This window comes from Mesoplodon mirus (assembly GCF_964341445.2).
Source record: "Mesoplodon mirus genome assembly, chromosome: 10".
Taxonomy (NCBI): domain Eukaryota; kingdom Metazoa; phylum Chordata; class Mammalia; order Artiodactyla; family Ziphiidae; genus Mesoplodon; species Mesoplodon mirus.
The window spans coordinates 47416956-47444227 of record NC_138986.1 but is presented as its reverse complement, the minus strand read 5'-3'; the positions used below and the strand labels follow the sequence as shown (position 1 = coordinate 47444227).

The 27272-nt window shown below is 38.4% G+C and overlaps 1 protein-coding gene across 3 annotated transcripts in view; it reads right to left on the bottom strand.

The window, feature by feature from the left end:
• LAMA4 (laminin subunit alpha 4) overlaps nt 1-27272 on the bottom strand; it is a 182329-nt gene that overhangs the window by 6807 nt on the left and 148250 nt on the right. For all 3 annotated transcript variants that reach the window (XM_082633279.1, XM_082633278.1, XM_082633280.1), the window contains exons 19-35: nt 26961-27100; nt 24172-24348; nt 23353-23498; nt 22755-22917; nt 21738-21871; nt 21100-21271; nt 19840-19971; nt 18265-18407; nt 16516-16654; nt 15924-16061; nt 14155-14288; nt 12848-13012; nt 10861-11014; nt 5517-5704; nt 4059-4248; nt 3164-3319; nt 1619-1778 (exon numbers count right to left, since the gene is read on the bottom strand). In XM_082633279.1, the coding sequence (XP_082489405.1) occupies nt 1619-1778; nt 3164-3319; nt 4059-4248; nt 5517-5704; nt 10861-11014; nt 12848-13012; nt 14155-14288; nt 15924-16061; nt 16516-16654; nt 18265-18407; nt 19840-19971; nt 21100-21271; nt 21738-21871; nt 22755-22917; nt 23353-23498; nt 24172-24348; nt 26961-27100 (2631 nt within the window). The remainder of the gene's footprint in view (nt 1-1618; nt 1779-3163; nt 3320-4058; nt 4249-5516; nt 5705-10860; nt 11015-12847; nt 13013-14154; nt 14289-15923; nt 16062-16515; nt 16655-18264; nt 18408-19839; nt 19972-21099; nt 21272-21737; nt 21872-22754; nt 22918-23352; nt 23499-24171; nt 24349-26960; nt 27101-27272) is intronic.

Sequence of the window (27272 nt, the reverse complement as noted above, 5' to 3'; positions counted from 1 at the left end):
AGTACAGAGGCTGGAACATTTGGAGAGCACTGTGGATGCCAGTGTGGCTGGACTGTCCCCTGCAAGGGTAGAGGGAGGCAAGGTGAATGGGGAAGGCTGGTGGGAGCCACACTGGGAAGGGCTCTAGTGCTCCAGTATGGAAGGCAGACTTGACTTTGCAGTCACTGAGCAAGGGAGCTGACTTGATCAGATCTGTATTTAAAATAATTCTTTAAAAAGTAACTGGTGCCAGTGCTGCAGAGCATTTGGGAGGAAAAACAAAGTGAGAGCAGCAAAAGCAGTTAGGAGCTGTTATTGCAGTGATGCAAGAAAATGAATTCTTCTTAAGACTAGCTGTGTTCACTCCAAAAGACTCATTGCAAACCTGGGCATCTTAATAATGTTCACTTGACGTGTCTCCTCATAGATAACTTTTTAATTTTTCCTGCTATTAACTAATGTTTATTGAGAACATAAATTGTGCAGGTTGCTATGCTTTTCAGGCTGTCCAAGTCTTTTGAGTTCTTATCACCGAAATTCAATGAAGGGTTGAGAAATGTGCCTGTAGGTGTTTTAGTAGGGATAAAGGAGGAGAAAGGAAAGTAAAATCATGAGCTAGACAAAGAGAGGATATATTACCTCTGGTTATTCTATTGGACATGTGGGCGGTTTAAGAAGGAATACTTGGCTGCACTGTAATGTCTTTATTCAGGGGATGTTGAGGGCAGGGAACATGTGGTTTTATACCCTTCTCCTATCTTCTTTCCCAGCACCTGTCCTGGTACCTTCCTCACACCTAATGGTTGCTCTATAGAATGTTGGTGGAATGGATTGGATGGTGATTGTGTGCAGTCTGTTTAGGATTTTATTTATTTTTTGGATTTATTGATGCTACTTTTATTATTATTTTTTAAAGTCTTTATTGAATTTGTTACAATATTGCTTCTGTTTTATGTTTTGGTTTTTTGGCCACGAGGCATGTGGGATCTTAGCTCCCTGATCAGGGATCGAACCCACACCCCCTGCATTGGAAGGCAAAGTCTTAACCACTGGACTGCCAGGGAGGTCCCAGGATTTTATTTATTTATTTTTAGAACTATTATGTTCCATCACCTGGCATAGGGACTGTCATAGCAGAGGCACACAATAAAAACTTTGTTGAATGAGTGAGAGAGTAAGAGTTGAGGAGAATAAAAATCCAGAAATAAAATGTTTTTAGGATAGTGTTGTCTGCTAGAGTTGCTGGCAAGGGGAAGAAGTGGACCTTTCCTTAGTAGGAACAATGGGTGATGCTTAGAGGGAGCAGAGAAAGACCTAGAGACTGAGGTGGCCAAGAGCCAACACAGGTTAGACCATGGTGCAGCACAGGAAATTCTAAAGGGGCTAAGATGGTCTACCTCCAGAGGTTTGGCAGCTGTGGAGAAGCACTGGCTGGGGAAAGCAAACAGGGATGGGCACGGTCCATGTGTCTAGTTTGGAGGGTAGGAGAGGAGAAAGGTGGTCCTCATGGAAAGAGGCCATTTTCTAGGGCTAAGTGAGTTAGATTTTCTGGTTTTTATCTTTGGGCCCAATATCCCTGTTAGCAACCTCTAGGAAAGAAGTATTTCATGATTCATGTTTTAACATAAGTCATTGTTACCTAGAACCACGTATCCTCCTTCTGTTGAAAAGTATGTTCCTGTTTCCATTGGGCCTTCAAAACAAGGAGTCACGCTAAATGTCTGAGAAGCAGAGGTGATGGAGGCCCCATTGAGCTGGAGATTGCTGAGGCAGCCACTGAAGCTGTAGACTGAGTTTATCTGAGAGAAGAAGACATTTCTTAAAATCCATTTTCTCAACACTCACAGACGTACCAAAGGGAAACAAAATGAAGGGATTTGAGTCCAGAGAGAAACCAAGTAATTTCTTGCCTTATTTATCTTAGCTATCTGAATGATCAATAGTTTTCCAGGTAGTTGCTTTATAACTAGCTCTTCGAAGCTGGAATTTTGTATTTGATAATGACAGCCTACCATAATTAAGGTAAGGAAAATTTTTACGTTTTTCAAGACAAGGTAAATTGCAGCTGTGGTTTTCAAATTGAACATCAGAAATATCCTCGTTGGTTTCTCTTCAAGAAGAACAGCTGTGCCCTAGATCACCTAATGCTGATGAGGGCTAGCAAAGTTCTTAACTGTTAAATCTACCATGGTTAAATAAACAGCAGAAAGCTTGCTTCATTGTTTTGTGGTTGAGCATTTATCATACTACAGAACATGAAACACGGGCCACTTGAGATAACTGATTTCACACTGCTTTGGAAATCTTTCTTTTAAAGAAGTTATCATGGAATTGGGGGTACTTACTTAAAATCTAATTAAACATGAACATTTTCCCCCTTTTTTGCTTTATCCACATATATTAACGGATCTTAGAAGTATATTAATTCTTTGTGTTAAAGTCAAATCTATATTTATGTTAAAAACTTAGTCCTTTGATGCATTCCTTTATTGCTAGATAATTTTTAAAGGTCCAATATTTTAAACTTTTAAATTACAAAAATAATGTTGTTGTTGCTTTCTACTATATCCTCACGTCTCCCCAGGGGTAACCACATTTCCTCGCACATTTACAAATTGTGTGTATGTGTGTGTGTGTGTAAGAAACGAAAATGAGATCATAGTTTACATAAGGGCCTGAAAGGCTTTTTTCATCCAATAATATATTGATATAATGGAATGACTTGTTTTCTTTTATGGGGTTTTTTTTTTTTTTTGGCTGTGCCGCACGGCTTGCAGGATCTTAGCTCCCCAACCAGGGACTGAATGCAGGCCGTGGCAGTGAAAGCACTGAGTCCTAACGACTGGACCGCCAGGGAATTCTTTCTTGGGTATTTTTTTAAGATTAAAAGTATGGGTACTTGCTGAACAAATAAGCATCTCCTTGAGACATAACTTTTCATGACAGTTTATATCTCTGAAACATTTTTCATCTCACCTCTACCCTAGAATCAAAAGATCACTCTGGGCTTTGTAATGTCACAGGGTGGACAGACAGTCTCAGGACAATATCCACTTATGTACCCCATCTCCAGCCAAACTACAGTTTTATTTTTTGCCAGTTTCCTAATCGTAAAATGAGGGCTAGATTAAATGATCTTCCAGCTCTAAAGGTCGATGGCTCTACCTGGTCACGCCTGGCTTACCTGGACATTTTTCACAGCCTTTCCAGGAGCCACACCTCCCAGATAAATAGGACCCTTGATTTTCCAGGTAGCTCCAGTAGGGGGAAGACTTTCTTCTAAGACTCGAAGACCATCAATTATCAGTCGGCCGCTGCTCTTTTCCCGAATAAATATCACCTGGATGGAGAGAAGGACAATAGAGAAGGCTGTGTTGCCTCTCCTCCCAACTGTGCTACTGCAATGCCACAGAAGTTCTTTAAAAAAGTGGTCCTTTCTCTGAAGGAGTATCTTCCTTTAACGCTTGATTTAAAGTTACAGGCTTAATTTCCGAATACAGCTTATGTTTAGCAGAGTTCTCTATGAGGCTCTGCCCAGCTGGCCAGCCCACATGCTCTCTCTTGTAAATTTAATTATAATTAATTGTAATGCAGCTGACATTGCTTACTCTTTCCAGTATATACACACTGAATTGCTTTGATATTTAGGTTATTCTACCTGTTGTATCCTGTCGTCCTAACAGATATACTCTTCACTTTGTTCCTTCCATAGCTTAGTCTACGAGACACTCAGCAATCATTGAAAATTTAGAACATTATAGGCAGTGGAAAAATAACCCAGTCAAGCGAAATATCCTTAAAAACCAAACTTCGGTTTATGTTGGCCATTGATCTTTTGGTTAAAATAACTGCACTAAAAAAAAATTGATCTGTCAAAAAAATTATACTCAGACTGTATTTTTTTAAAATAATATGCTTCAAGATTTTTATAGTGAATTAATGAAGGTTTTGAAATTGAACATATAGCAACAGAATTTTTAAATGGATGTTTCTAGAAAAACCCCTGGTGGGTATTAGTGTCAGTCCATTTGACAGCGGTGGACATTTGCTGATAATAATATTCTCTGCCTTCAACTTACATCATGCCACAAACCATCATTGTATTTCTCTTGGCTTCTAATCTTCAGTTTCTTGTGGCCAACATTAAACATGAAAACCAAGCGGCCGTGGGCTAAGAAGAGAGCCATGAAGTCATTCTCTTCTTGATCCGAGACATAGAAAATCATCCCATGGGAGGAACGTGTTTTCAGACGAATGGAAAACTGGGATCTGGTAAATGAGAAGAAAAAGCTTACCACCTGTCAAAGGAGACTGAGGGTGATCTCTAACTTCCCAAGGCAACAGAGTGTAAGGAAGAATAAAGCCATTCGATCTAATCCCAAGCAACATTCTTCTAATTATTAGTATTATTAGAAGATCAGAATAGAATACTATTAGATTAAAGATTAAATTAGAATACTAACATTCTTAGTATTATCCGTGAGTATCGGGTAAGCACTGCTAGTTCGAAAATGTAAATCCTTCTCCATTTCCTCACACAACAGGTGTGTTGTTTCAGTAAAGGATAATCTCATGTCTTCCTTTTAAAATATGGTTGCAATTAGTTTAGTAAAAATCTTTATGTTAAAGAAGCTTCATGTGGACAAAGTAGTAGTAATTAATGTGCATATATAATTTTGCATAGAAACAATACGATTTGTGTACTAGAATACAGATTCAATTTTCTCCCTGTAAAAATTAATCGATGGATATCACATGCTAAAAACAGCTACCAGAATGTGTAGAAATTAAATAAAAATTTCTAGAAATTTAGCTCTAGGCCATAGGTAAGATACATTTATGAGGCTAATTTCCAGTCTGATTAACTCTAAATTTTTCCTGAAGAATACAAAATACTGATTCTGCCCATTAGGAAAACAGGAAATTAGAAGGCATTAGGAGTTTCTTATTGAATGCACTGCTTGTATGAATGTTTGAAAGAGCTATATAAGACCTATATAAGAATATCTGGGTGCTAGCAGTCTACAAAGAAATCTTCAATAATACTAAATAACCTGGACATTTGTGAAATACCAGGAAGAGTGATGAACTTTAGAGATAGCTTGAGGGCCAACAGAGATACAAGTGCATTTGTATTTTCAGTGTCTTTCCTTATTAACCTTCCAGCAGTTCAGATGCATTCCCATTTACAATCTGAACGCAATTTGTATGGGGGAGGGAAGGTGATAGCAAGGTTAAATGATGAGTCATTTAAAATTTACCCCATCTTCCTTTCTTTGATTGTCTTTTCTTTTTGATAAAGTACAGCAAACTCCTAGGAGAATGCTGTTTTATGCACCTTACTTTTGGGAAGAAAGTCACAGAGAATGTTATTTGTTGCACAGTATGAATCATGTACTATTTAGTATTCGTTTTGATGATAAACGGATAAGATTAATTTGGCACAGAAAAATTATAGGAAAAGGATGACATATGGCAAATAAAGATGCAGCCCAGCCATGGCATCAAGTTTCTGAAAGGATAGTATGTTACTTTACTTTTCACCAAAATCTTCTTTTAAGTGTTCAAACTCTTGGCGGCTGTTGGCTGTCCCTCCGTACTGATAGGCGTGCTCTATTGCTCTAGGGCTGTTGGAAAGGTGGCAGTGAGAGTCTCTTGGAACATTCCTCTCTAGGAATTTCAGGCCAACGGGATCCCATGAAGGAGCATCCTTACTTTTCCCTCCCTATAAGAAGAGGCAATGAATCATTTAAGGGACAAAACTGACATACTAGTAGCAAAGATTCATTTTTGATTTTCTTATCATTAATAACGACGATACATAATTAAAGGGTATACTATCTGTGCATTGTCCATTCATAAAATATTAGGCCTCTCTCTTCCTTCCTCCACCACCACAAGCAAATGCCAGCAGTAGCTGCGGCAGTAACAACAACAAACAACAACAGAGTATGTTAACAAATCCAGAATTCTAGTCCGTGGTAGTGAAGCTATAGAGACAAGTGCTCTGTGATTTAAATTAAATGCACATCTTTTTTTTTTTTTTTTTTTTTTTTGGCTGCATTCGGTCTTAATTGCAGTGCACGGCCTTTTTGCTTTATTGCAGTGTGCAGGCTTCTCTCTAGTTGTGGCACGTGGGCTCTGTAGTTGCGGCACCCAGGCTTAGTTGCCCCGTGGCATGTGGGATCTTAGTTCCCCGACCAGGGATCGAACCAGCATCTGCTGCATTGCAAGACGGATTCTTAACCACTGGACCACCAGGGAAGTCCTAAATGCACATCTTAATCAATGATGAAAAATGAAAAAGCTGGCAATAAAATAACCCTGAGACAAATCAATAAAATCCTCGCATCATATGCAACAATATCACTTGAATACACATATTATTATTTACACATCCTGTATAAAAAGTTAACAACTTAGTAACATCTTCAAAATATTTAAGAATATTTTTGGTGATATGTAGCAAACCTATGTGACAGGATATAAAACAATTTTTAAAAACTATCTTGTGCTCTTAAAATTACACTACTGATTTTAAAATTTAGAATTGTGAAACTACAGACTAATATTTAATGGTCATTTAGTCAATTTCTGAGGCAAAAGTACATGCAAGTAAATCTGAGCATTCATCTACTCATTTATTCAAGCAAATGTTTATTGAGTACCTAATAGGTAGGAGTGAAGGGGAAAGAAATCAACGTTTCTGCGTGCCTTCCATGGGCAGTGTGTGGTGGGGAACAGAAAGGTGAGTGAGACATGCTTCCTGTTTTTTAAGGACTGAAAATTGATTTGGAAGAATAGGCTTTTAAACAACAAATTGGAAGACAGGTTGTTGCTGGACAGAAAGGACCTTAGATGACTTGGTAAAGAATGGGGTCTTGTGTTTTAGGTGATGAGGAGACACTCAGGTTTGAAAAGCAGGGAGTGGCCTGATCTGACCCACTTGGGAAGAAATCCTGCAACAAAGCAAGGGTGGAGAGAGAGGAAATATTTGGCACTAGGGAGAATTGGAGAACACAGTCTAAGAGTCAGGATGAGACACAGGATTAGAGGAGAAAAGACAATTTCTGGTTCAGATTGTTGAATGAATGCACACATTTAGTTTTTCTCCTCCCCAATTCCCACTGAAATGTCAGAAGAACTATACACATAAAAATAAATCCACAATAGTCCTGGAAGTCTATGAGGCTTTCTACTAGTCGAACAAAGCAGTGTGGAATTTCCAGAAGATAATAATACAGATTGGAACAGACTGACAATAAAATTCTTAATCTCATATGGGCAAAAGATAAGACCTCCAAAAAAAATCAGTGTTCCAGGCAAATCCCAGAATTACCCTCAAAATACAGGTATGGTGGGCAGAGGGCAGATGAATGAATTAAAGGGCAGACCAGCTGTGCCAGTGCCCTGCTCTCAGGGCAGAGGCTCTTAAAGTTGGGTCCTTATACTGGAAACTCTCTCAGTGGTGGTTAGATTGGAGAAAGTGAAGTGGTGCTCAGAGACTCACCTGTCCTAAAGAAAAGCCCACCTGGTTCTACCATCCCTTCTTCCCTTCCTCACATAGTTGTCAGGACTCAGAACCTGATTCACTGCTACAGAAGCAAGCCTTCTCTCTTGGATGGAGGAAGTACATCCAGTCACCAATGTGTTTTTGGTTGGCCCAGGCTCTCACCTATAAATAACGGCCATAGCTTCAAGCTACGGGTGGGCAGAACGGGCTGGAGTGGGGCTTCGGGGAGACTCTTTTCCTCTAATGCATCTTGGGAAATTTCCCCTGACTCCACACTGTATTCCAACCCCAGTGGAGTAACAACCCTTATAATGGGAGATTGATCACCTTTGTCTCACTGAGGAACAAAGCTGGAAATGGTGTGCACGTGGCATGGAGGGTGCGGGTGAGAGATTGGTGGGGGTTGGGGACTTTCCCCAACTCTGGCCATTCTTCATTCTCTCCATCCCAGTGGAGAGGATCTCACTTTATCTCAACCAGTGTATCCACTTAGCTGTGAGAGGAGAGTGACAGTAACTTAGACGACAGGGGCTCAGCAAAGCCGGGCTTGTTGGATCACGAGTCTCAATTGACCAGCCTTGCCTTTCTCTGCTTCACTGTGGGAATACGTGGACTAGGACCTGTCTCTTGTCTGCTGCAAAAATTAATAAAATTTATAAATGGCAACCAAATACCCTAAATCCTCTGTGGATATATGCTCTGAATAACAATAAAAAAGAAAAGTTATAATTTAATCAATTGCTCTGCTACCATATAACACAGAGACTCAGTTTACTATCCCAAAATGGGTACGTGTGTGTGGATTCCCACTAAACCCCACTAGACTTGACTTTACCAGTGTAATTTCTTTCTCTGAAGGTCTATTAGTTGCAATCCAACTGGTGGTACCAATTTCAATTTAGCAAGATTCTTTTGTTTCAGATTATAGCCAAACTGGTTGAGTTACTTAAGACAAAGAGGGAAATGTGTTACAAGGATATAGGAGTATCTTCCACAATCCAAGAAAAGAAAGTGTAGTGAGGGTCCTACCACAGGCAAGAATCAGGAATTGGAAAGCTAGGAAGAATTCAGGTACTCCTTTTCTGGATGTTTCTGGTATCTCAGCTTTGTTTTTCTCAGTGTTTGCTTTCATTCTCTTTTTCTCTGCAGGACAGCTTTCTGCCTTTTTCTATAAAGAGTATATTATTTGTGCATTTTCCATTTATGAACTATTAGGCCTCTCTCATAATAACCATAATAAATAAAGTCTATAATAAATTAAAATGTGATAGGTGCTATGGAAAAAAGAACAGCTAGGAAAAGATAAAAGATCAGTGGTAGTGGTAGAAGGCAGGAGGTGGGCTGGGGTATAAAATAAGGGCTAAGATACATCAACATCGAAAAAACAAACAACCCAATTAAAAAATAGGAAGAAGACCTGAATAGACACCTTTCCAAAGAGGAAATGCCAAAAGCCAACAGGCACATGAAAAGATGCTTAACATCACTAATCATCAGGGAAATACAAATCAAAACCACAGTGAGATATCACCTCACACCTGTCAGAATCGCTATCATCAAAAAGAACACAAATTGGTGAGGATGTGGAGAAAAAGGAACCCTCTTACACTGTGGGTGGGGATGTAAATTGGTACAGCCACTGTGGAAAATAGTACGGAGGTATCTCAAAAATCTAAAAATAGAACTACCATATGACCCAGCAATTCCACTACTGGACATATATCTGAAAAAACAAAAACTCTGATCTGACAAGATACATGCACCCCAATGTTCATAGCAGCATTGTTTACAATTGCCAAGATATGGAAGCAACCTAAATGGCCATCAACAGATGAACAGATAAAAAGATGTGGTATATATACACACAATGGAATACTAATCAGCCATAAAAAGGAACAAAATTTTGCCATCTGCAGCAACATGGATGGACTTGGAGGCATTATGCGAAGTGAAATAAGTCAGAGAAAGACAAATACTGTATGATGTCACTTATATGTGGAATCTAAAAAATACAACAAACTAGTGAATATAACAAAAAAAGAAGCAGACTCATAGAAAACAAACTAGTGGTTACCAGTAGCGGGAGGAAAAGGTGGAGGGAAAATATAGGGGTAGGGAAATAAGAGGTACAAACTATGAGGTATAAAATAGGCTACATGGATATATTATACAACATGGGGAATATAGCCAATATTTTGTAACAACTATACATGGAGTATGACCTTTAAAAATTGTGAGTCACTATATTTATACCTGTAACTTATATAATATACAGCAACTATACTTCAATTAAAAAAAAACAAATAAAATAAAATAGGGGTTAAGGTAGGGCTCACTAAGCAGATGACAGTTGGGCAGTCCTAGAAGGCGAAGGAGTTGTCCATGCAGATATTTGGGGGAAGAGTGGTCCAGGCAAGAGGAAAGCTCAAGTGAGGATCTTAGGCAGGAGTGTACATGGCCTGTTTTAGAAATAGCCAGGAGATCAATGGGAGGAGAAGAGTGAGCGAGGGAAAGAGGCCTGGAAAATATAGGGCCTCTTATGACATTGTAGGAGCTTGAGCATTTACTCTGAGTGAAGTGGGGGGCCACTTTGGGTAGAGGAGTAACATGATAGGGCATGTTTAAAAGGATCTGGTTGTTGTGCTGAGAACATACTATTGGGCAACAAGGTAAATGCAGGGAGTCTTCTTGGGAGGCTATTACAGTAATTCATATGGGAGATGATGATGGCTTGGACCAGGATGGAAGCACTGGTACCTGAGTGCATTGTTAACATTGGACCAGGAAGGAGTAGGGAGGGTTAGATTGAAAGAATGAGAAGGAATTAGACTTTCACTTGTAATGAAGGCAAATAATGTACATGCTAGGAGTAAATGAACGAGAAAGAAGAGTCATCAGTGAACGCGATTTAGGACTCAAGAATTTGATGAAAGAGCTGCCCTAGTTGATGCCACAGGTCAACTGTGTGAGTGGTTAAAATGAAGGTCAAGAAAGGAGGGGAAAACAGGGTAAGATCAGAAACTAATAATTTCCATGACTGTGACAGAAACCAGAGATCGTTATGCGAAAGCAAATGATACTAGAGAATTAGCACAATAAATAATATATATTATAAAGTACAGAGTAATTTTAACTATTGTAATGAAAAGTAGTTGGAAGTATGAGTAAAAGCTTATTCAAACTGTTTTTCTGGGAACAAGAAATGATACAACAAATCTGGTAAACTGCAATATCAGATACTACAAGAATCGTATCTTTCACATGTACACAGTTGCAAACAAGAGTAAATTCTATAAAGCATCAGTGTCTAGAATTGTGTGTGTGGAATACAAGGGCAATCAGGAAGTTGGCAAGGCATTATCTTTTACCTTTTTATTCTGACTTGTTTCAGGCTTTGAGGAAGTTTTTCCTTTTTTGTGAAGGAGAAACAATGGCGAAGACTCAATGGGACACTCATAAAGAGAAGTATGGACCTTTTCAGAATACCGCTGGAAATCTTCGACCTCCACATCTCTATCCAACCTGTGTTTGTAATAGAGGAAAGAAAAACCTTAAAAATGTTTAGAATTACATGATGAAACTATGGCAGTCAAAGAACTTTAGCAATTAAAATGTGTGTGTGTGCACATGTACATGATGGGCCTTTATCCACCAACCACTACCTTAATGAGAACCCTTGAAATGATCATTTAACCAATTAACCAATAACTTTGTACCTGGCACCAGCACATTCTGACAGATGAACATGTTTTCCCTCACCATGCTCTGGGTGATGGGGACCTCATCTGTGTTACTTAATCTGTATTAAATTCCTTCCTTGAATGTTTTTGTACTCAGGGGGCCCTCACTGTCTTTGTTAAGTATAAAACAAAAATGGAGCCTACAGAATGGGAGAAGATATTTGCAAACAATAAATCTGATTAAGGGTTAATACACAATATACACAAAGAACTCATACAATTCAATGTAAAAAAACCAAACAACTTGATTAAAAAAGGGGGCAGAGGGCCTAAGTAGACATTTCTCCAAAGAAGACATACAGATGGCCAACAGACATGTGAAAAGATGCTCAACAACACTAATCATCGGGGAAATGCAAATCAAAACTACAAAGAGATACCACCTCACACCTGTCAGAATGCCTGTCATAAAAAAGACAAGATATAACAAGTGTTAGTGAGGATGTGCTAACCCTCAATATAAATTGGTGCAGCCACTATGGAAAGTAGTATGGAGGTTCCCCAAAACATTAAAAATAGAACTGCCATATGATCCAGCAATTCCATTGCTGGGTATTTACAGAAGAAAACAAAAACACTAATTTGAAAAGATATATGTACCCCTATGTTCACTGCAGCATTATTTACAATAGCCACAATATGGAAGCAACCTAAGTGTTTACTGATAGATGATTGGATAAAGATGTGGTATATATATGTATATGGAATATTATTCAGCCACAAAAAATGAAATCTTGCCATGTGTGACATGGATGGATCTAGAGAGTATTATGTTAAGTGAAATAAGTCAGATGGAGAAAGACAGATACTACATGACTTCACTTATATGTGGAATCTAAAAACCAAAACAGACAACAAAACAGAAACAGAGCCATAGATACAGACAGCAAATGGGTGGCTGCCAAAGGGGAGGTGGGGGTGCAAAACCGGTGAAGAGGGTTAAGAGGTACAAGCCCCTCTTACAACGTAAATAAGCCCCAGGCGTGTAACAAACAGCAAAAGGGATACAGTCGATAATACTGTAATAATGGTATGGGGACAGATGGTTAGCAGACTTATCTTGGTGAGCATTTCATAACATATGCAAATATCAAATCACTATGTAGTACACCTGAAATTAACATAATACTGTACGTCAACTAAATTTCAATAAAAGAAAAATGATGAAAAAAAGGAAGTCATGCATTAAATTAAAAAAGACTTTCTGAGACCTTTGAGGATGATTTGGGTATGTTGCTCTGTACTATACCATTGATAATAAGTACAGAAATAATCGCATTTAATATTTATAGTTTGCTGTATGCCAGGTGCTTTATGCACATTATCTCATTTAATCCTCACAACAAGTCTACCAGGCAGGCCCTGTTATTATCTGCATTTTGCAGGTGAAGAAACGAAGGCCTACTTAGCCAATGTCATACAGAAATTAAAAGGCAAAACACCTACACACAAACCCAAGTGTGTCAGTTTCTCAAGCACATGCAAGCTTTTGATTACTACCCTCTAATGCCTCTGATATTTCATAGTTCTAAGTTTTAATACCATAAATATTTTCATTATTGACTTGATCTTCTTTATCAATCATGCAGATTTATGAATAATAAAAATATTATACCTGGTAAAGTAGGCATTACTTATACAGCCAGTGAAATTAGCATACTGGGGACTGATGGGTGAGCCACCGAAGTAGAACTTCTTTTCATCTGCTTGTGTCTGTTCCACTTTTCCTTTGGTAGGGTTCTTACTCCCAAGTCTGCTTTTATCTACTATCAATTCATACCTGTAAGGAAAAAGCTTCTTTAAACACTACACAGCTAACATTTTACCTCGAGTTCCATTCTAGGTTGCAGGTTTTCTCATGGAATTGAAATGGAACATCTGGTTAATGACAAGATAACAAGTTGCCAGACTCTTCGTGAGACTCTGGATAAAACGGTTGACTATGTCTATATGCAGAAAAGACTCTCCAAACTATGACTACAATTTAAACCCATAGAAGCAAGTTCAGATGACTAGTCATCGGCAACTTTTTTTTTTTTTTTTTTGGTGTGGAAAAATCAGAACATAAATCATGGTGATCATTTAATCACACTTGTGGGAAACTATTTTCATTGTAAAGCACATTGATAGTGATTGGAAATGGTGTCTTGAAAAGACCTATTAATGTTTTTTATAATGGGAGGGCTCCATAGAAGTGGACATAGAATAGCAGCAGTCTACAACAGAAATTTCTTTCTTTTTCCAGAAAGACTTTCTTTTTATGAAAAAGAAACTCAGTATTACATATTTTAAAGATAAAGTTAGACTTTTTAAAATATGGCCATAAATGCAACATTCTCAATTGTTTAATTAAAACCTAATGAAACCAATTATTTGCTGAGCTCCTTCTATGTGCAAAACACTGCACTCCATTTAGTAAGTGCTATGTGCAGGTACTTCCCTCAGGAGATTATAGCTTATGGTTTCACTGGGAAAAAAACTTTACAAACCTGTTAGTTAATTTTATAGTGATTTATTTGGCATGTCTTAAAAATTAATATCAGTTTTTAAAAAGAAGGTAAGTGGTTCCTTCTATCATTTTTTTTTTTTTTTTTTCTTTTTGCGGTATGCGGGCCTCTCACTGTTGTGGCCTCTCCCGTTGCGGAGCACAGGCTCCGGACGCGCAGGCCCAGCGGCCATGGCTCACGGGCCCAGCCGCTCCGCGGCATATGGGATCCTCCCAGACCGGGGCACGAACCCGCATCCCCTGCATCGGCAGGCGGACTCTCAACCACTGCGCCACCAGGGAGGCCCCCTTCTATCATTTTTTTAAACACTATAAAAGTAATATTATAGCCTATTATTCACAGTGGTCACTGGATGGAATCATGCCCTACAGATAAAGCCATCTGGTGGAAAGAAATTTAAAGTGAGGAGCTGTACCTTGCAGGGGAGACAGAGGTAATGATGAAGTGGGAGAGCCCGTCATTATACTGCTTATCTGCTGACTGCACCTTGATTCCCTTTACATCCATGATCACAGTGCCATTCTTCAATGAAATGGAGAACACGTCTGACTGAAATGCAAGCACAGGTTTTTTAACTAGGGAGGCCAGGTATCCAAAAGATGGACACGTTTTCAACACTTACTTAATGGGATTGTTTAAAGGAACACCCATCGTGTGGGAAATTTGCTTGAAAAATAATTTCTATGAACGACAACAACAAAATACTCTATTGCTTGTATTGGTGTTACCTATAAAATCAGATACATTTCAATGGAAAGAGGAATTTCCTGTATTTTGAACTGAAAATTTCAGGTGATTTTGTCATCCTAAGTAGTTGTCATCCCAGCATCAGTTACTTTCTTAACTCAGGCATTCCTATTCTGTCATCAGTCTCACTTTTGAAAAGGCAATATTTGAATTTCCTTGGGGGTGTAGCTAGATGACCAGGCATGGGTTAATTTGCTAATGTGGCTTTTTAAAATGTTTCACTTTTCATCTACAGAGGCAGAAAAATTTTAAAATAGCAGAAGTTAACATCTTTTTCTGAATTTGCTTATTGCTTGTCTTAAAATATTGGCAAAATGATAATCTTCCTTCTCTTCCCTATGTGGGCATCAGCCTCTACAGTTAGCCCTCAACATAACTACTTTCTGTGGACAAAAGGTATTATTTAACTAACCATGGTAATCTGAGGCAGGTTTGGTGGCAGAGGTCCTATAAAGTGTTTTGGGTAAATTCTCACAGATGCTACTGATTTAAATTGGACATAAATGTGACAGATACAAGGTAATAAGAATGAAAAGTAAAAGCTGCTTTTATAAATCATATTATGACCTGGTCCATCAGTGTATATATTGGTGATGACCTTTTCAGAGATAAATCAGTTAGATCACCAAACATTTACAAACCTATTTTATTTTCAACACAGTATATATCTTTATAAGCTGAGCTACAGTGTTCTATACCAATTTCAAGAACTATTTCACAAACTGAATCACACATGAGTTTGTATATATACACAGAGGTTCTTAACATTTTTTGTGCTATGCACTCTTTTGGCAGTTTGGTGATACATATGGACCCCTTCATAAAATATTTTAAAATCACTGAACAAAATATGTAGGAATACAAAGGAAACCAATTACACTGAAATACAGTTTCAAAATATTGAAACAATAAATATGTGATTATAGTTATATATATACTTCTACATTAAGGCACTAAATAATAAAATCTATTAGCAGATCTAATAACTACTGCAATTTAGAAGTAGCAATGAGCAAAAATATTTTGAGATACCTGTGACTACTATAATGTGCAATGAAAAATACCTGTGATTTCTATTAATGACAAAGTGACAGGTACTGCTAATATTACTGTGGTTTGTTGCCAACATTCACAATTGAAGAAAATGCTAAATTTTAGTTACAGAAAATAAAGTTGTAATTTTTTCTCACCTAGTTCACAGACCCACTGAATTCTTTCCATGAACCCCTGAGAGGCAGCTCTATGAAGCCCAGGTTAAAAACTCCTCATATACAATATATATAATATTTGACAAAGTGTCTGAAATGAGACATTTGTGTGTGTACACGAGTCAAAATTAATCTGAATTGAAAATCACTTTTAAGGTGCTTAAAAGTATTTTTAACAGACAAAACAATTACCACAAAGAAGCTTCCACAGGGAAAAACAAATACTTACCCCTGAAGCATAATAGAATAGTAACCCATTTGGCTGTAATGTTCGGAAATTAAAACCTCCCTCAAAGCCATCGAAAAAAGATATTTTCTGAATTGAAGCAATGAAACTCTGTCCATTGAAATATGCTCTGCGAGATATCTGTGTGCCAAAGAAAGCAGGAATACAGTGTTTGGATAATTATCAAAAGCTTAAAATGTCCATTTCTTACATACCAAAGGTCTTATGTGCTAGTTCCTACGTTAATAGTTATGTTTTAATTTCTGGCTTATACTGGAATTCAGGCATGCTAGCCTTCCTTCTGTATGCCTCTAAAAGACGGGGTTTCAGCTTCCCTACTTCCTCCACCAAGAGTGAGTGAAGATGCTCACGCAGCCTCTCTGGGCTTTGCTAGCCCCAACCGTTGAAAAGTGAAGCAACTGGACAAGTCACAGAGGATCCCCACAAGCCTTTTCAGCTTAATGATTCTTCTTTCCACTGGTGGCAGAAAAGAGCCCAAGGTGTACACAGGATCACACAGAAAAGAGCTTTTTCAGCTTTTAAGAGCGGTAAGTTTCTTGTCTATTTATTAAAAACCTTGTGATTGTGTACTTACAAGAGAGTCTTCTGGGCATCCATAACCAACTCCCAGGGTTTCTGTCTGTTCTAATAAATTGAAATCCTTCTTTTGGAACTGGAAACCCTTCATGCATCCTCTGAAATTGATATCCAGGGGAAGGTGTACTCTTAGGGTCCTGGAAAAGAAAATTAGTCTTTACTGATATAGCCATGATGATGATGGTAGTGGTGGTGATGATGATGTTACCCTACATATGTAGGATATAAAAATTTGATTTTATTTGTAGCTCTTTTTAATAGCTTTATAATTATTCATATTCTCATGCCTTCTTTCATAAGCATACAGTAATGTCTAATCTTTGCATACAGAACAGCTTTATTCTGCACGAAGCCAATTTGTTTACTTCTTTATAATTTTCAAGATCCTTTAACTTACATTAGCTCATTTTATCTGTATAACAATTCAGTGATATAGATGGTGATGCTATTATTTCCCTTTTACAGATGATTAATAGGTTGAACCATAATGAACTGACATATGTATGGGTCAAAAATTGGCAGTTTCACATGGTTTACCTATAAAGTGAAACTGAGAAATATTAAGTAATTTTTTTTAATGTCACAAGTGGTAAGTTAGGATTTGAACCCGGGTCTTCAGTCTTCCACTAATCCACTTGGGTCATGAACTCATTTACTTGTCCTTAATGTATCTGCAACACACTAATCAACTAAGGCTAGAGAAGTTTTTAGTGAACGTTGGGCCTCTGGAGCAATAGGAAAGTGAGAAATCCTTTATCTTTAAGATCAAGGATGGCATTTTGCTCAAAACTGTAATTCTAGCACCCATCATTATGGCTAATGGACAGGAAGTGCCCAAGAACATATTATTGGATATTGTATGAATATGAAGTTAATTTTGAGCAAGTTACAATGACTTCCATGTATTTTAGGTGAACACTGGCCAAGTTAAGGGGTAACAGTCCCACTGTACTCTGCTCTGACAAGATCATTCCTGCATGACCATGCTAATTGACAGACTGAGGTGCACATACAGCAGCCATAATGGATAAATATCCCATGTGGCATGGCTGAAGGAATTGAAGAGGATATTTAGTTTGGAAAGGAAGCTTATGGTTGGGGCCTCATCCCAGAACAATTAGAATTTCTGGAGAATGGTCATGGGTAATGATGTTCATAAAAGTTCTCTAGGTTATTCTAATGTGAAGCAGGGTTGAGAGTGACTGGACTGGAATATCCTAAAGTTGTCTCTCAGTTTTAAGAGTCTCTGATGCTATGAACCGATGGTAATAAGAGACAGCTGAATTTCTGAATATATTAATGTTTCATTATACTTAATTCACAACCCCCACAGGCTTAAAATTTTTGTTTACCCTAAGATGCTATTTGAGAGTTCATATAAGTCTAAATTAATACTAAAACAAAAGTAAATGAACACAACGCTTCTTTGTTTTCACATAATACACATGTTCCACCTTTCCTCTTGTGGATAAGAAATATTGCATTAGACTATGTTCTAAGAGTAATAAATAATTAAAGAAATCTGTAGATCACATCTACTAGAGGACAATTTAAGGGGGTCATGGGGACTAGCTGCACAGGGCCCATGGGTGAATGACTGTGTGTGTGCTTCTGTAAACGTGTACAAAAGTAGTAGGTGGGAATGCTCAAACACCTTTCCTGGATGTTGAATCCTCAGCCCAGTGCTTCGTTAGGAACAAGCAGCTTTGTTAGGAACAAGCAGCTTAACAACAACAAAAAAGCCTACCTTGATTCTAAGATTTCTGGGGGAGCTCCTCCAATGTATATGTCTGTAAAAGGTACTTTCATCTTTTCATTGTCCATGCTCTTGACATGTCGTCTGTCAACTACCAAAATCATTTTCTTATCATTGTGGTAAATGATTGAGATCTGGGAGAAATAATGCATAGTAAGTTGATCACTGCTTAACAATCACCTTTTTGAAGACTGATATATATTTTAATTATTCTGGTTGTAAGAGCTGGGCCTCCATGTTCTTATGCTTGTTTGTTCACAAAGCGGGAAATAAGATCTTTCTTTCTTACTTACAGACATGAAAACTCTTACTTACATAACCAGAAGTTCATATTTGCTGGAGAAGGGTTTCCATACGGAGACAGAGCTAGCCCAAGAAAAATTTTGCTATGAGACCAACCGTTTTATTTTGCCCCTTTGAGGGGATTCAGGAAAAAAATTATAAACAGTTACCTTCTGGACCCTGGACTGAATGCTGCCGGGTGTCATTTTTTGGTGGTGTAGTGAGATGTTTTAATGAATGTGGGAAAGTGCCAGTCAGAGAAATAGTTAAAATATTCTTTGTAAACCATGCTCATGAAGGCTATGGACTTTGAACTGAAAAGAGAAATATAGCCTCTACTCTCTGCATTTCAATTCAACTTAAAAGATATTATGCCTTTTATATATTTTATTAAAGTGTAGATTTAAAGTAGTTGTTAGTGAAAATAGATGAAATATCAGTATACTTCACGTCTGTTTCAGGACTAAAGAGCATTCTTTGTGGGTTTTCTTTATAAGAAAATCTGTGTCAGTATTTTCTAAGTTTTGGATAAATGGTTTAAAAGGAAATTATTTACTTATATCTACTCTTTTTATATTTAATGGGACTCAAGGAAAAAGCAAAAAAATGGCTGTGTATCTACACTCTCATTTTCAACAAATGTACAGAAGTGCCATCATAATCAAGAGATAGAGTATTAATGGGAGTCTTTTGATCAATGAAGCAATTAAAATGAATCTTCACTCTTTTATTAGAAACTCCCATATGGGACTTCCCTTGTAGCACAGTGGTTAAGAATCCGCCTGCCAATGCAGGGGACATGGGTTCGATCCCTGGTCTGGGAAGATTCCACATGCCACAGAGCTACTAAGCCCGTGTGCCACAACTACTGAGCCTGCGTGCCACAACTATTGAAGCCCACGCGCATAGAAGGCTGTGCTCTGCAACAAGAGAAGCCACCGCAATGAGAAGCCTGCACACCTCAATGAAGAGCAGCCCTCGCTCATGGCAACTAGAGAAAGCCTGTGCACAGCAAAGAAGACCCAACACAGCCAAAAATAAATAAATAAATAAATAAATAAATTTATTTTTTAAAAAAACAACTCCAATATGATAAAATATCCATTCTTTTAAAGCAAATGTTATCCTGGAGTTGAGTAGGTGAGGGCCTTTCACTTGGTTTTTATATGTGAAGGTGTTCAGTTTAATTACTTTCTCACCTATCTCATTTGACCATCTGATTAGATCAGTAGATCTAAATACAAATAAAACAAAACAAAATACTCAAACTGCAACGATCAGTACCTCATGGTATTTTGCATCATTAATTTGAGCTTTCTTCATTGTGTCTTCAAGATGCACAGGGCCGTTGCTAAACCCAAAGTCATAGGACACGTGTAGGTAACCATTGCGTATTTCCAGGCTGAAAAACATACTCTGTGGAGAAGAAAAAAGGTTATAAGACGTGAGCGTCTCCTATTATGAAAGAGAAGGTTTAGCTGAATTTGAGAAATAACACTGTATTCTTTATTATTGAAACTGAAGACTAAAGAAGTCTCATGATATTCTTATTATGAAATAAAAATCACAACTACATCCATATCAGCAAATTTCTAACCTGTTTAAAAGTCTTTCAAATGAAGATTTTTAACGGTCTTGAATTCCTTTGTTAAAGTTTACAAAATGATACGATATCTGATTACCTTGCAAGAACTGACATCAGGAAAGATGAAAATGTGCCAGCTGAATTTCAAAGACAACTTTTGCCAGTTGGTGAATGAGACTGAATAGCCGTACCATGATTTAGTAAGCACAGCCAATCATATATTTCCTACATTTTTATTTATAGGAGGTATCTTGTCTAGTTATGATAGCCAATAAAACTTAGTATTGAAATAAACTGGACTCAGGACAAAACTTGTATCACAATGCGTTTAATGAGACTTTCAAAAATACTTAAGCATGTTTAATTACACTGTTCTCACTAACACTGCCATTAATAATTCTTGTATCATTAGCAAAATAAAATTAATTTTACTTCATCTTTATTTTAAAATTGTATTTATTTTTATTCAGTATTTATATAAATTATCCTTTTCCTAGTTTTGAATATTATTTTCATATGTAGTATATGTATATCATTAATAAATAGATGTATGTGTGTGTATATATATACACACACACACACACACACACACACATATTAAGCATGCAAACTTCTTTTTAACTGATTAGGGCATATGATTTAAAAAGTCAGTGCTAAATTTCTGTAGACACATGCTCGCCTAGATCTTGGTGCTGATTTTCCTTAAAGTTCCCTTAGTTTATTATAGGGGTTATATTTAATATACATCCAAAAACGTACTGTAGGGAAATGCATCTCATGGCTGCTTTTACTTACTGCTGACATCATTTCCCTGAAGGAAAAAAACCCAATTTTGCTTTCTAAGCTAAAACTTCAGTTTGATGGCATGACACACTCAACCTGGGAAGGTTCCTAGAAACATGCATGGCAGAAAGTAAAGGCACTAAGGGAGAAGATGTAGGATTTTTATTTTTACTCACTCCATTGACCATCAGGAGCACAAGGCCGTTGTCAGCTGGTGTTCTAACTTCTATGTCAAAGCGAGTCACCTGACCGAATTTCCCTCTCCTTGTGATATCCCTCACCACGGCATAACTAGAACCATCGAAGAAATAGCTGGCAGCCCGACTCTGAGTAAAGGCCAATTTATCTCTGAAATAAAAATACAAGAATCATATGAATATGACAGCTTCTGTTATGCTCTTCAAGTGAGGCCCTTTTAACCCATTCTCACGACATTTTTCATGGGCCTTAACAGCATTTAAATGAAGTCCTGATGTCTGCATGGGAGACACAAAGAAGCATTTAAACAAATTGTTTGTAATGGATTTTTTTTTCTCTACCCTATGTGCTAAGATAACAGAAGGTTCCAGTGAGACCCCAGTCTCTGGAATCTGAAACCAAAGCTGCAAACAAGTAGTTTAACACTTCTGGTAATAGTGCATGCTCATTATGGTAGAGAAGAACTGAAAAGTTGTGTGCAGGCATGACTATTATGCAGTTTCAAAACTGGTTTCCCCCCCCAAAAAGATTGAAAACCTGAATATTTACCCACACTTGTCTCATCTGCAGCTCTTGCATGGCTATCAAATTTTTAGTACGCTTAATACTTTCTTACCTGGCACAGGGGACTGATTTGGAGGGATCCATATTATAGATGTGCTTAAAGTTGTACAAGCTGATCACATCATTGTTCAAAGTGGCCAATTCCAGGCAGCCAACGAAGCCAGGCAGGTTTAAGCTGGCAGGGAGCTGTGAAACAAGGTGAAGTCAACTGTGCCATGACCACATCTCATCCAGTCCACACAGATCAGGCAGTGAGACAACAGTAGGTCAAGGGGACCTTCCCACTGATAGAAATATCTTTCTAGACCTGAGTCTGTGTCTCTTCTATGCTAAACCATTTAGAATAACAATGATTTTTCAGTTGTCCGTATCTTAGCAGAGAGGGTGGGGTTTATTGAGCATATACTATGTGCCAGTCACACACCTGACTGTGGATTCATGACCAAAGTCAATCCTTACACCAGCTCTGTGAGGTAGGTATTCCTGTCCTCACATAAAGAGAGGGAAAGTAATTCTCAGAGAGGTTCAATAATGTGCCTCTCACTAGTGAGTAGTAGTTCTGCAACTGAAATCCTAGATCAACTCCCTGTCTTCCTGGGCCTTTCCTGTATCTGTCCTTCAACAGGTCTCATCTCCCCTCCTAGACCCCACCCTCTCCCTCATCCTAGGTATTTCATTTCATGCCTGTATATTAGCTGAGATAACCGAGTTTTTGAAACTGTCGTCTGTGAACCTGAAGACTAGCTATAAACCCACAAGGTACAGACATTCCTGCAGTAGGTGGGGGTAATTAATTACATATGCATGTATCAGAATGAAATAAATTGATATTCAAGTGTTAGATATAGCTTGAAAGTATTTGACACTATGAAAATATGGGTAGCACAGACCAGATTTAAGCAGCAGATTTATAGATCCTAATTCAGAATTCTACCACCCACTGAGCTAAACTCTTTTTTTAAAGATATTAAGGTTTCCATCCAAGCCCCGAATCACTGTAGGCTTTATGGACTTCTAAAAACAATCACTATAGATTTGCAATAAGTCAAAATATAGCTGGATAGCTCACCTTGAAGTTTGAAGGCACGCCACCAACATAAAACACAGTGTCCTCAGGATCCAGATCCAACAAGGAGTCATCTCCCGCAAATTCCCCCTTTTTAATAAACTTTTCCTCTGCGGTGCTACTTAGACTTGGGACTGTTAAAAACACCTTTCCGTGTTTTCCTACCCTGTTCAGATAAAGAATTTTCACTCTTTATTAGCCAGATAATTTGTAGAAAATATGTTTTTTTTAAATGTCAAAATGTGAATGTCCCTTCATCACAGAATTGGTGATTTGATTTTGTCACTTTCATAGGCATTTATAGAATGTCAACAATCAAAGGGAAGGGGAAAAAAGACATTCCATCTTGAAATCAATTCATGGATTGGCCAGATTAATAAAATCTAAAAATCAGATTGCTCTTTAGAAGTGATGACTATTCTTTCTAATTTTTTATTTTCCACTAAGGTATCTGTGAAGGAGTACAGGAATAATGGGAGAAAGAGGAGCAACATCCATAGAAAGACTGTGTGTGTGTGTGTGTGTGTGTGCACGTGTGAGTGCATTCAATAGATTTTTAATGAAATGTGCAGATGAGCCCTGTGTCACGGATTCACTTTACCTTTCCATCTTGACAATGCTGAAGTAAGCGGGCCAGGAACTGACAGGCTTGGAGTCCAGGGGAATCTCTACATCCTTAGTTCCCAAATTATAAACGTACACCAGGTTATCATTTTTGATTGCAAGACCCATGTACTCTTTTTTGGCCTGAAATGTCAAGAAGTCTCTTAAGTAAAATCCATATGAATGAATATCATCTTTCGTTCTCATTTCTTTAAAAGACAATTAGCAATCCAGATGCTTGGCTGTATATAAGGCATGTCTGGCTTGAATTATTACCAAAGTGCCTGTTAGACTGGGCAGCGCCTCATCCTTTGCAGCCTCCCTGGGGCTGCATCAGTGTGCTGCCCCTCCCCCCGATCCCTCCATGCCTGTCCAAATATACCTTGGGCAGGAAGGCAAGCAACTGTGGGCTTGTGGACATTTGATGGCTGCCAGGAGTGTGCTAACCTTGTTTGGTTAATCTGGGGATATAATGCAGCCTGGCAATACCGATTGCTATGCACCTTCAAAGCAGGGTTCAGCATTAAACATAATTGGCCTCTGTACTCTGGGTGTCTTTGAAATGCTGCATTCAGACTCCTCAGAGTTAGCAGTGTGAGGCCGATATGAAGAAAGCACAGAAATATCCCACACAGAGAAGGAATTACTTGTCCCAAAGTCACTACTTTAGTCTTGGCCTTAAAATGGTCTATACCTTTTGAGGTGCTAGAGTGGAAATTTTGTTTATTTGCACAGATAACTTTGTTTTAAGGCAAGAGAAAAAGCACTTCTCTTTCCTTTCAACATTATTCCATCATTTACAACCACGTGCTCTTACGTTTTTGCTTCCGAGGTATAGGACGAACTGATCTGCAGTCCCACTCAGCTCTGGTTGCTTCACAGGAGGAGGCTTCATGTACAGGCTCAGGGACGTAAAGGTCTTTAAGTCATCAATTCTGGCTTTGGGATGCACTTCGACTGACGACTGACCATCAAACATCATGGAGACTTGGATCTGGAGTTACAAAATTATTCCATTAAAAGTGCCCCGCAGAAATGGGCATAGTGCTTTCCCATGGTTCTCAATGGGCTTCCCTCATTCCTTATGAGGTCTCTGAGCTTTACCCATGACCTCCAAGCTTTTGTTTACTTATGTCCTCAACTTTTTGGAGAAAGGATTTAAGGAAGATAATATAGTTTAAATTTAAAGTGAGGTGAAAGAAAGCAGAACAAAAAGGTGACAAAGTAGGTCTAAGAATGAAGATAAATATGCATTCCACAATGAACTACATATTTGGTTAAGGTGAACTAAACAGCTTGAAGGGATACTTGGTCAGTTATACCATTCACAAGGCCCATAAAATTAACAACTAATTGATCAGGAGAATAATAACTAATCTTGGGTACTAATATAGCTAGGACCTTTTCCCTAGGGTCTTCAAGAGAGGAGCATGGGGTGAGGCTGTGAGCAATATCCCTGACCATGTCTGGACAGTTGGGAAGCGTCTAGAGGCCAGCTCTGAAGTCTTAGATGGGGTCTTAAAACCTGGCTCTGCCACTTACTAGCTATGGAACCATGAGCAAATCACTTAACCTGTAGTTTTCTCATCTGTAAAATGAGGACAATAAATTTGTTATGAGAATGAAACAAGATGATAACTATAAAGTGTTTTCCAGTGCCTGGCTTTATCATTATAATAACTGTAGTGATGAGTTCATTAAGATGTTTCTTACAATGATCCTTAGAAAGGCATCACAACAAAGCAGGATTTAGTAAATACGTTTCTAAGAGGCCCAATATAACGTGCTGAACTGGTCTGATTCAAGGTGATTTTCAGAGTATTAATAAGTAGATGGACTGTGTATATTCATGTCATTTATGCAAATATTTATGAATAAGTAGATGTATTACATAATTGACTAATATTAATTTGATTAATACTGATGGTCAGTGAGTTCAAGATTATATTTCTGAGTGCAGCTGTCCTATGTTGCCAGTTGAGTAAAGAACAATAAATCTTAATGAACAATCAAGCAGTGTATGGGATTAAAGTTCCTTTGTAAAAAGTGAGAGTTTGAAAAAGATGTATATATGCATAGGAAGCATCTCCCTTTGGGGAGCTGTGTGGGCCCCAAAGGCATTGCCAAGACTCTCTTCAGAAAATGGTTTCAGGTGATTAAGGCCCCCAAATTCTACCCCATAGAAATAAAGCTACCAGAAGGCATTCACAGAAACCTAGCATTGGAAATGCCATTTCTTTTTTTTTTTTTTTTTTTTTTTGCTGTACGCGGGCCTCTCACTGTTGTGGCCTCTCCCGTTGCGGAGCACAGGCTCCGGACGCGCAGGCTCAGCGGCCATGGCTCACGGGCCCAGCCGCTCCGCGGCATATGGGATCCTCCCAGACCGGGGCACGAACCCGTATCCCCTGCATCGGCAGGCGGACTCTCAACCACTGAGCCACCAGGGAGGCCCGGAAATGCCATTTCTTGACAATAAATCTTTTTTGAAATGTTCTTCAAGGTATCTAAAAAAGGTGATTTGTGGTGTGGGACCAATTATCATATATCTTTTAAAAGTTGGGGGTTTCCCTGGTGGCGCAGTGGTTGAGAGTCCGCCTGCCGATGCAGGGGACACGGGTTCGTGCTCCGGTCTGAGAGGATCCCACATGCCATGGAGCGGCTGGGCCCGTGAGCCATGGCCGCTGAGCCTGTGTTCCGCAACGGGAGAGGCCACAACAGTGAGAGGCCCGCATACCGCAAAAAAAAAAAATTGGGGTATATTTACCAATAATAATTTCCTTCATTACAAAATAGTTGATTTCCAGTTCTTAATTCTGTCAGTAATTAGGACCAACAGTCTGTTCAGGCTGACTCTCAATTGAAAAAATAAAACCATATAATTTGGTTGTAAAAAATAATGCTGGTCTATAAATTAATAAAAAACAAATTAGAAAGGGGGCCAAGAACAAGCCACGTTTTGCCACACTGAAAATGTTATTTGCTGTGTCAGGATATTTCCCATCAATGCCGGCACTAGTTATGGTGTTGTGTTGCTTCTGTATAGCATCTCAGGATGGGGTCTTTGTTGAAATTGTTCAGTTTAGCTGCTATGTGTTAAGCCTGTAGAGAGGTCAGTAAAACCTTCGTATCATCTATGTTGCACTAGAGAATTCTTTGAAGAGGTAGACGAGCAAGATTATTCCATATAGTAACTGCACAAAGAGAGCTGTTAGGATAATGAATAATAATAATAATAATAATAAAATTGAGTCTTTTAGTGGGGTTGGCTTTCCTTGATTCCTTTTGCTCTACGATCTTTGTTGACTAGGTTAAATGTGTGCTTCTTAATCTTGGTTACACATTAGAATCACTGACGAGCTTCAAAAAAATACAGGTTCTGAGCCCTTCCTCTAGAGAGCATGAGTATTGCTTTGAGGTTGGGACCAGGAATTGGTTTGGTTTTCAAAGCTCCTCACGTGATTCTAATGAACGCATGGAGCTGAGAACGACCAAGTTGGATAATATAGTAGAAAGTTTCCAGCTCTGGAAGCTGCCCAAGGAGCCTGAGCTCAGCCTCACGCTATCATTATCACCCAGTGACTGATGACGACTCCTTTCACTGGTTACCTTGCTGGCAACACTTCTGGTCTGAGCAATGAGCTCTCGGATCCTCTGGATACTGGCAGAAACGTTGCTTGCAGGCCGCTTCTGCTCTACTGTGCGAAGCTGATCCAGGAGCTGAGGGACAACCTCTGTCAGATTTCCAACTGCAGTTAATAAAAATTAATCACTTGAGTAGATAACTCAGTATTAAGTCTACTTCAGGAATGAGATGAAGAGACAACAAATACATGGTTACTTCTGGTAGAACTATAAGAAATTATTTTTAATTCTGAAAAATTAGTAGCTAAGCCCAAAGCATAATCAGTTCCTACCTTG